The 10,955-nt window shown below is 50.2% G+C and overlaps 1 protein-coding gene across 1 annotated transcript; it reads left to right on the forward strand.

Annotated features, from left to right (window-relative positions):
- Positions 1-5,640: 5,640 nt before the first annotated feature.
- FABP1 (fatty acid binding protein 1) lies at positions 5,641-10,551 on the forward strand. Its single transcript, XM_032880608.1, has 4 exons — positions 5,641-5,806; positions 7,413-7,585; positions 8,896-8,988; positions 10,431-10,551. Exons 1-4 carry the CDS (start codon positions 5,740-5,742, stop codon positions 10,479-10,481), a joined length of 384 nt encoding a protein of 127 aa, XP_032736499.1. The 5' UTR covers positions 5,641-5,739; the 3' UTR covers positions 10,482-10,551.
- The last annotated feature ends 404 nt before the right edge of the window (positions 10,552-10,955 follow it).

Raw genomic sequence — 10,955 nt, forward strand, 5'->3', positions numbered from 1 at the left:
GGGGCAGAGAGTGTGGATTTCCATACCCCCCCGGAGCAGGCGATGAGGCCTCAGGGGCACCAAAAGACACGAAGTTGGCACTGAGATCCCTGGTAGGCCACTGCACCTTAGCATACCAGGGATGGAAGACACTATCCACCAGCCCAGGGAGACGGGAAGAAGCTTGATCCCAAGCCCAGAGATAAACATAAAAATCAGTTATGAGCTAGAGAGAGCTCTGAGACACCTGGCAAAAGCCAGTGCAAAGCGCTCGGATCCCCTCTGGTAGGGGCTTCACATTGCTGAAGGACTGGACAGTTTACACAGGGCGTTCACAGGGCAGAGAATGTCATGACTTCCCAGATAAGGACGTGGAGGCTCAGGAAGGCTGAGTGATTTGTCCAGATCTCGGGTCAGGTAGAGAAATCTGGGCCCAAACCACAAATTCCTTGCTCTCCAGAGCCCTTTCTCTAGCAGGAGAATGGGCAGCTCAGGGCACCTCCAGCAACACCCAGGAGGCAGGCAAGTGGGCCGACGTGGTAGGGTCAGACACAACCGGAGAGTGGCCTGACCTCAAAGAATGCCAGGCATATTCTGCTCACCAAGAGGCATGAGTCACCTCTTCTCCCCGCCCCCTCCACCCCTTGCTCATCTGGGTAGGGAACATGAGGAGAGAGGACATCTAGTGGGAACCGGGGAGGCATTACACTTTTGGAACTGAAAACTGTTCCCATGAAGGGAGAGTCTTTTTTTTTTTTTTTTTTTTTTTTTTTTTTCTTGAAAGCCACTTGAACTTTGTCATTGCAATTAAGCTTATCTCTTCTTGTGTTTGCTTGGCTTGTGGGCTGGAGATGTCATTACCCTCTCCTAATTTTATGGAAAACTACTTAACAAGGGTTAAGTTTTGAAATGGCCACTAACCTCCCCGCCCTCCAGCCTCACACACAAAAATCTGGCCCGAAGGAGGCCATCGCAGACTGCCTGAGAAGAAGAAGAGGAAGAGGTCCTTGCCTCGTGTCTGTCAGGCTGTCCGTTTGCAGAGAGAGGTGGCAGGTCTTACCACTGTGCCTGCCTCTTGAGCTGCCTCTGAGTTGACTCCTGCCCAGGTGTTGCCTGGACTGGGTAGGGAGGGAGTGAAGGGCCAGGGAGAAGGGTCTGGAGGGAGTCGGACGCCAGAAAAGGAGGAAACCCCCCAGCCTTCCTGAGAAGGCTCTGGGTTGGGTGCTCACTTGCCCTAAGGAGACAAATTCATGGCCTTCCTTCCCACCCTCCTCCTTAAAGCCCAGAGAGCAGTGCCGTGGGGTGGGTCCTTTGACATCGGTGGTCAAGGGGAGAGTGTCTGAATGTGGACCCGGGTATCCCTTTATCCGAGGAGAGATGCTGGGCGGCAGCAGCCACGTGGGACAGCGTGGTGTGCCCATGGCACTACCCATACAGTCTCCCAAATTGAGCCCTGCACGGCCACAAGGGAAATGGTTAATAGCCTCATCCTCACCATTTCCTTAGTGATTATTTCACTGCCTTTAAAAACTCCCAAACTCCTCATTGAGGCAAGTTCCTACTGATTTGCTCCCTGATAGGTGTTTGGAAAGCTCTTTGGCGAGGTGGTAGGTGAGGTGGGGTGGGTGGGTCTCGGGTGGGACTTGAATTTAGTCTGGCCACAGAGGTCGTTACACAGACACCCACCAGCTAACAGCCTGTGGCTATTAGTTTGCGCCACCCAGTACCATCTGGGATCACATGGCACTCTGGGATTTGGGTAAAATTTGTTTGAATTCCTCCAAAGACCTCGCTAAGATTTTTGGTGATCCTTGAGGAGTAACGTGATCCTATAAACACCCTGCTTCCTGATACAGCCAGTCCCGGATTTACGTTCAACTTAGGGTTTTTTGAGTTTACCCTGGTGTGAATATGATATTCATTCAGTAGAACCCATACAGTGAGATTTTTGATCTTTTTCCCAGGCTAAGGATCCACAGTACGATCATCTCTCGAGATACTGGGCAGCCACTGTGAGCCTTGGCTCCATCAGCCACATGATCATAAGAGTCAACAATCAATACACTTACAGCCATTCTGTACCCGTGTAAACTTTGTCTTTCGCTTCCAGTACAGTAGTCAATAAATTACATGAGTTATTCAATACTTTGCTATACAATACACTTGGCGTTAGATGATTCCGCCCAATGCAGGCTAAGGTAAGTGTCCTGAGCGCATGCAATTGAGGCTGGGCTAAGCTATGATCTGTAGGTTAAGTGTGGTAGACACATTTTCCACGCACGGTGTTTTCAGCTCATGATGGGTTTATTGGGACATAAAGCCATCCTAAGTCAAGGAAGATCTGTACGGTTTCACGTGTGCTATCTCATCTCCGTGACATCCATCCAGAAAGGAAACTCAGCCCTTCATCATCTTCCTTTTGCACCTGTCCTGATTTATGAATTACACTTTTAAAAATTTTTTTATTTTTTAATAAATATATAATGTATTATTAGTCCCAGGGGTACAGGTCTGTGAATCACATGATTTACACACTTATGAATTACGTTTTACGAAAGCATCTGAGGTGGTTGGGGAGGGAATTAAGGAAGGATGGTTGGGGATTCACTTGACGGCAAATAAGCAGCTTCAAAAGCAACAGGAGTTTCCTGAAGCTCTCTGTGCCTTACTGCCACTGGGGGTGTCTTCGTGCCCATCACCCCACACCCACTCACTGGTTCCCCTCCCCCAGCACTGCTCTCTTTCCTTTCCTGACCTCCAGCGGGGAGAAAGATGGCCTCTCTGGCATGCTGCACAGCCCAGCAGGACTTCCACATCACCACCCGAGCCCTTGCTGATCACAGATCTTGGGTTTCACTCACTCTCCCTCCCAAGAGGATTCTTCAACCATTTACACACACACACACACACACACACACACACACACACACAGTTTCCTCTCCAGAGAGGAATTCCAATGCCAATTTTTAAGATAATGGATTTTTCACTGCCTTATATATACATATCAAAAATAAAATCTCGGGCACCTGGGTGGCTCAGTGAGTTAAAGCCTCTGCCTTCAGCTCAGGTCATGATCTCAGGGTCCTGGGATCAAGCCCTGCATCAGGCTTTCTGCTCAGCAGGGAGACTGTTTCCCACTCTCTCTCTGCCTGCTGCTCCGCCTACTTGTAATCTCTCTCTGTCAAATAAATAAATAAAATCTTAAAAAAAAAATAAAAAATCGTTGTTCCTGGGGCCCCTGGGTGGCTCAGTTGGCTGAGCATCCAGCTCTTGATTTTGTCTCGGATCATGATCTCAGGGTCATGGGATCGAGCCCCACATCTGGCTCACAGCTCTTCTTGGGATTCTTGCCATCTGCCCCTTCTCTCTCTCTCTCTCAAATAAATAAAAAAATCTTTAAAAAGTCATTGTCCCACTTGGAGGAGATTAGGATCTACTATGAGTACCTTGATATGATGAGGTGCATAATTAAGGCTTAGAACAAGATGTGCCTGTCATCCCTTGAGTCGGCTCTCCCACTGCCAGCTGGGTGCTAGGGCATTTGCAGTGCCTAAAAATTCTGGGCTTCCAAGGCTGCTTAGCGCTCTCCAGGAGCCATCCTGACCCGTGGCCTGGAAAGCACTCTGTGTCCTGGGCACTGTCAGAGGGGGACCGAGCAGAGAGGGCAGATGGGAGCACCCCTCTGCCCCCGAGGGACAGGCTTACTTGTGCTGGGATCTGTGTGATGGCCATCAACCAGTGCCCTTTGCCCATGCTGCTCAGAAGAGAGTGATCTTTCCGTGGCAGGATGTATGCTGACACCACCCAGCAGGGACACCAGAGGAGGGCTTTGACATTGAGCACATGGGGGATGAGAGGACTTCTCAAGTGCTTTGCTAGAGCCGCAGGTCCACATTCTGGAAATTTGAGAGAGTACGTGAGAGGGAGTTGGAGATAAAGAGCATGGCTCTCCTGTGGACTGACACACTCGTGTTAGCGCTGTGCTCCCCCGGCTTGTCTTCCTGTGGTCAGTGTCCCTGGGACGAGCCCTCATACACTCATGTGTCCCCTGAATCCTATACAGCCAGAACCTGAGGGTTGCTGGGCTTCCAGAGCAGACACTCTGGCAGAATGTTGGCACCCAGAATGTTGGTGGCTGAGTGAGTGAGTGTGCAGTCATCCTGGCGATTGTGCTGGCGGTAAGGACAGACAGGGTCCCCTGGTAGCGGAGAGCCCTGTCCAGGTGACAGAACCAATCTCCCACCATCTACCCCAGTGCGGGCTGGAATAGCAGAACGGGACCTCGGAGGAAGGAGAAAGAATGGACAGAGGTGGGAAGAGAGTAGCCGGCTCTCAGTCCCAGATTTCCCATTGCCAACCCTGTTCACTGGAATCTCATCTATGCACTTGCTTGGTTAGACACACACGCACACCACACACACACACACACACACACACACACCCTGATCCTGGCTGCCCTGCTCCAATGACTCAGTGATGAGAGGGGCTGTGCCAACCTAACTTTCCATATTTCTCATTTTCCTTCAACAAGGAGATCCATGGCCTCATTATCTTTTGATGGTTTTTTGTTTACTGACCTATCACGGACACCTACTAGGTGCTACGTATTGGGAATACCAAGGAAGAAATGAAGAAGAAAACATGGAGAAATAATCCCAGTAGGGTCTGGAACATAGGTATTTATAAAGTGCTCTATGAGCCCAGAGAATTTCTAGAGGAGGTGAGCAGGTGGAGAAGGTGAGGGAAGGGCAGAGGGTGCAGCGAGAAAGCAAACATGGGGCATGGTGCCCCCTTGACGTGTTTTGTTGGCCCAGCTGGTACTACCTGCTTCCTCTCTCCTACCCCGTCTCTGCCTCATAAAATACATCTCACTCTCCGCACACCCAGTTTCCGTGGTTCCCACCTGCCCTTCAGGAAGCAGTGCTTTGTTTAACACCCTTAAATGGAGACTGATGTTCATAGTGCAGAGCTTGGAATCATCAAGAGGAATCCCAGAATATGAAAGAGCACTAGGGGCTTGTGACAGCTTTGTAAATAATAAGTTTGTGTAATGATAAAGATGGAAGAGATGGGGCACCTGGGTGGCTCGGTCATTAAGTGTCTGCCTTAGGCTCAGGTCATGATCCCAGAGTCCTGGGATCGAGTCCCGCATCAGGCTCCCTGCTCCGTGGGAAGCCTGTTTCTCCCTCTCCCACTCCTTCTGCTGTGTTCCCTCTCTTGCTGTGTCTCTCTCTGTCAAATAAATAAATAAAATCTTTAAAAAAAAAAAAGATGGAAGAGATCATAAGGTTATGTAAATAAGGAGAAGTTTTGAGTTTAAAAGGATTCTTAGGCATTTTTCTTTGTGTCTAGATCTAAGTACACACATGGATATGAGCACACACATACGTTTATCAGCACATATCTCTGGGCACACGATCATGTGCATATGTGTACAGATATGCACACATTCACATACACACACACACATTTAATGGAGGATTGGCACATTAAAGGCTATAGGAACTTAGGGCTTTGCCCTTAATGGACAGCCACTAATGTTTACTGAATTAGAGCAAACCTCTGCTGTGCTCATCCTGTTTTTTTTATCATTGACCATTGCTCTTAGCAGTTAATGTTTGAACCTGGCAGTAAAGGAGTCGACAGCGGCTGACCTATGTCCGACATCTGAAGCGGAAGGAGGCCCCTATAAATCAGCCCACACTGGGCAGCCCAGCCAGCAGAGCTGCCAATCCGCTTGGAGCCAGCCTTGTCGCCATCATGAACTTCTCCGGCAAGTACCAACTGCAGAGCCAGGAAAACTTCGAGGCCTTCATGAAGGCCGTTGGTGAGTGTTGGGCTGGGCACCAAGGGTAGGGGTCATGGCGGCGAGGGTCTGGCCCTGTTGGCTGTGGCTCATCAGAGTCTTGATTCAGGGATGGGAGGAAGGTTCCAGGCTTTGCACAGACCAGAGGCCATGTGATGCATAGGATTCTTGTAGTCATTTGCAGCTTGTGCTATTACTCACTGGACAAGGCCATTCTATAGGCAATCTCTGCTGGTCCCTCACTGTGTGACCTCCCTCCCCCATTCATTCATCCATTCATTCGTTCGTTCATTCATTCATTCCTTCTTCTAACACACGTTAACTCGGGCCAACCACATGCTGCTCACTGTGCTGGATGGATACCAGGGAGACAGATAACTTGGAAATGAGGCCATTTCCAAGTCACAGTTTAGAGATGGGAAAAAAGTAGAGATACAGTAAAGCATCTCCTAACCTCCTAACCTGACTCACTGCCAGGCACTGTGCGAAGCCCTTAATATACAATACCCCATTGAATCGTCACCAAAAATCTCTGAGTTGGGTAGTAATATCATTCCCATTTCACAGTCAAGACAGCTGAGGTCTAGAAAGGTTAAGTAATACAGACCAAGGTCACACAGGTAGGAAGCATTTGCATTGGGATGCGAAGTGGACGCTGGTTCCAGAGACCCCACTTTACTCCTCTGTGCTCCCCCAGAGTCATGTGCAGAAGGATGAGAGGCTCATGGGAGGGCGCAAAGGGGGGCTTGCTCACGGTGAATGTGAGCTTCGGCTGGGCCTTGACAGGTGAGTAAGTGGTCCCTAGGAGATGGAATGAGGGGAGTGTGCTCCAGGTAGAGGGAATCCTATGAGGAAAGGAGCAGTGGGACAAAGAAGGGTGCCAATGGGGAAGAGTGTGGGGAAAACAGCAGAGGCAGAGAGAGGAGGACCTCCAGGGCTAGCCGAGAGCTAAGCTCTTCTCCAACGGGGTGCCACGCACCTCTGTTTCGAGTCCCTTACTCAGGCCATAGGACCCTCTACCCCCACTGCCAACACACGGGGCCCTCACTTCATAGAACAGCATACCTGTGCCCTGAAATGTGTAAAGGTCTGTCCCAGGGCAAGAGTCCCCCTGCACCTTCCTCAAGAGCCTCGACAGCAGAGGTCGAGGGGGGACCCGTGGCCACAGAATCGCCGGGCGCTGTCCCGGCTGGCCCGCATTGTCCTGGCATATTATTCATAGCTCCCCCTCTCGCTCTCAGGAGGGACCTGGCCGGAACACAAACTGTGTGGTCACTCTGGGTGTAGAATGAAACACTGACACTCGGAGCAAAGTCTGGCGTGAGATAGAAGAGCGAGCAGGAACCAGGGCGCTCGTTAGAGTAAAGGTTCCTCAGGACACAGGAGTGTCTTCTTTTATAACACCCAACAGTGAACTAGTGGACCGCTAGGTCAGGCCAAATCAGGACACCAACCTTTCCTTTCAGAGGCCCAAGCCCATGTTGCTCACAGGACTCAGTCCAGGCCTCTGGCCTCTGGGGAGACACGGCCCCTCCCTGTCTGACACCACGCCACAGAGTTTCTCTGTGACCGCTGCCCTGGAGCTCCCACCTCTGCTCATCTCTAAACCTCAAATGGTTTCCACCAGGTCTGCCTGACGAACTCATCCAGAAGGGGAAGGACATCAAGGGGGTGTCAGAAATTGTGCAGAACGGGAAGCACTTCAAGCTCACCATCACCACGGGGCCCAAAGTGATCCAAAATGAGTTCACCTTGGGGGAAGAGTGTGAGCTGGAGACCATGACTGGGGAGAAGGTCAAGGTAGGAGGTGCCCCTTCACACCACCCTCTGCTTCTGGAACTTTCCCTGAACCTGGCCCCAGGGCTTCATCCTGCCAGCCTCCCACCTCACAGTTCCCACCACGGATACCTTATCTGTGGCTCCACTTCTGCCGTGGGAGCCAGAGAGACCAAACAGCTTCAGGGACGAAGCTCCAGGGGTGCCCTTCTTGTTGCGATGTCATCCTTGAGCGCAAAGTAAACCAGCCTTGCTGAGCCTACATTTTCTGGTCATGGGCAGAGACTTCCTGGAGGAGGTGCTGGCAACACCAAGAACACCAGAATACCAAGGCCCTGGGCAGGCCCTCAGACCAAGCCTTCAGAGGTCACTGAGCCCCTGGCCTCAGGTACCTCATCTGTAGGCATAGCCTCCCCTCCCTGACAGAAGGCAGTGGGCAGGGCAGCATCACTCTGCTGGGCTGTGGCTCAGGGTGTGCCCTGAGAGCTGGGGTGGGGGCCCTGTGGAAATGGCCAGAAGATAATGGCAGAGAGATCAGAGGCAGTGGGGTGCCCACTAGAGACTTCTTTTCCTCCCTGGGAAACTCCACACACCTAGCACAGCCAACACCACAGAGCAGCTGTCTTCACCCCTCCCACTCTCGACAACTTTGTGTCTTGGCCTCAGCGTGTTGGTCTTTTTACCTCTACTGACAGACTTCTATTTCTGCTTCCCTAGATATGACATTACAAGCCAGGAAATGTGTGATAAACTTTGGGAGGGAAATTCTCTTGATATGCCTGTAGGAAGGGGCAGGCCATTGTGGGTTTTACCACAGGCCTTTTCCAGTTGTCCATCTTGGAGGCACATTCTTAACCTTGGCCAGGTTCTTCTGGTTCTGCTGGGTTTTTGCTGTCTCTTCCTGGATGCATAAAGCTCGAAAAAGAGACCACAGTATGCAATATATAAAATGTGCTGGGAGGAACACATACCACAGCTAGATAGGTGTTCTCCCAACCGGCTAGTATTTGGAATTTTGCTATTCCCTCTGTCCATCAGCTTGGAGAATTGGGATTTTTCTAGTTTTATCTTAGTGCCTGCATTTGAGACCACTTAGGTGTCCTACGCTCATTTCTAGTTCACGTACCATAAATTAAAAGTTTGATCAAAGGAGCCCTGGCATTTTCTTTAGCTTTTAAATGCACCTCCTGTCTTTAATCCAGAGGACTGGGGGGCGTAAGTGGCTTGGCTGTTGTCAGCCAGGACCTGGGGGGAGGGGGGAGCCCGTGTTACTGGCAAGAGTCCTGCTCCCTCCCCAGACTTTCCTCACAGCTCATCTCTTCTCTCCCCTGCAGGCGGTGGTCCAGATGGAAGGTGACAATAAACTGGTGACAACCTTTAAAGGCATCAAGTCCGTGACTGAACTCAATGGTGACGTGATCACCAATGTGAGTTGGCACTCTGAGCTGGTGGCTCCCCATGCTTGAGGGGAAGGGAGAAGTCAGGGTGAGGTGCAGCTCCCCCACCACCTTTCCTGTGCTCGACCTTGGCTACCACTTACTGAGGACCCATGATGTACTAGGCAGTTTACACACATGGTCTCTATCTTCCCACCACCCTGACTTTTCTAAGTGGGGAAACTGAGGCAACAAAGAGCCAGGAAATGGCAGAACGAGGGCTCCTCTGAGCGGGGGCTGTCATCCACAGCTGTGCACTGTGCAATCCTACAGGGAGCCACTCCCATTAGAGATGGTGTGGGCTCATATACTTAGGACCATCTTGGAGTGGATGTGGGCTAGCCTCCCCCTCTTCCTTCTCCCCTCATTGCTATCCCCCTTTCCTCACTTATACCCACATAGGATGGGTAAGTGGGTGCTTGGTACAAGGAGAGACAGGGTCCTTCAGAGCCACCAGTATGACCCACCTTTCTCAGTCTCCACCGGGATGTAGCCATAAGACTTGCTCACAGGCTTTTACAAGGAGAATCACATTCAGAGCAATTTTATGGCAGCTTATGAGTGGCACTCTCCAGATGGGCAATCCTCTTCGGTGCCTGGTAGTCAGCCATGTCCTGTCCCTGATTTGGGGGTGAATAGCACAGTGTTTCTCTAGCAGAAGAGGAGGGTCCTCTGGATCTTTTTCCCTCAGAAAGTGCTTTGGAGAGTAACAGAAGGCAGAACACTACCCAAGGGTCTGTCACACCACTCCTTGTTCAAGCGGGAAAATCCCTCAACTAGGTAGAGTGTGAAGGTCAGCAAGGAAACATGCTGTCCCCACCCCTGCCAGGCACATTCAGAGCACAGCAGGAAGAAGGTACCAGCAGGGTGGAGGGAAACGAGCCTGTTCTGGTCTCAGTCCCGGCCAAAGTCCTTTGATAGGCTTTTTGTCTGTTTGGATATGCTTTTGATATCTCCCCTAATCTTCCCCTCAGCTGTGAGGGAGGCAGGATGAGGGATTTAATAGATAGGTTTGACCTGTCCAAGGTCATCCGGCTAATGAGCTATAGAACCGGGGTTCAAACCTAGATATTTTCATTCCATTCCATTGCTGTTGAAGCTAAAGGGCTCCTTTGGTACATAGTAGGCACTCAATGAACCTTTGGGAAATTGGATTGAACTGGACTCATTTGGACGGTCTTGCTTTCACAGCCATCGATATAGAAAGGCATTCACTAAAAGGCAGGACAGTTCTTCATATGAGGAAGTGAAGTGGGAAAGACCTGGCATGGGATTTTAGAAAAGATCGCCCGCCCTTCCTCTGATCTAACAGAAAACAGGGAAATCTTTGGGTTGTTTCACATGCTAGCATATTTTGGATGATTTTGTAGCCTTCATTACCTTTTACAACTGAACATCAGATGAACATTTTATGATTTTTTTTTAACTTTCAGACCATGACATTGGGTGACATTGTCTTCAAGAGAGTCAGCAAGAGAATTTAAACAAGTCTGCACTTCATATTCTTTTACTGTGTAAAATTAATGTAATAAAGAGAACTTTGTTTTAAAAAAACATCTTTTCTTCTTGATGGCTTGTCAATGATGGTGCTATTGGTATCAATGGGCCCTGATCACCTATGTGTATATTATTTTATTTTTTATTATTTATTTGACAGAGAGATAGATAGAGAGCACAAGTAGGCAGAGCAGCAGGCAGACGAGAGGGAGAAGCAGGCTCCCTGCTGAGCAGGGAGCCCGATGCAGGGCTCTATCCAAGGACCATGGGATCATGACCTGAACCAAAGGCAGACACTCAACCGTCTAAGCCACCCAGGTGCCCCCTGATCTCATGTATTTTTGTAAATCTTGATGATCTGTATGTTCTATCCCACTGGGTCAGGTCCGAGGGGTGATCCTCACCCTGAAAGCAGACCCCAGGCTGCCCACTCAGGTGATCCTACAAGAAACATGAGATGT

This window comes from Lontra canadensis, unplaced genomic scaffold, assembly GCF_010015895.1.
Source record: "Lontra canadensis isolate GAN:19392208 unplaced genomic scaffold, GSC_riverotter_1.0 scaffold71, whole genome shotgun sequence".
In the NCBI taxonomy this organism is placed as follows: domain Eukaryota; kingdom Metazoa; phylum Chordata; class Mammalia; order Carnivora; family Mustelidae; genus Lontra; species Lontra canadensis.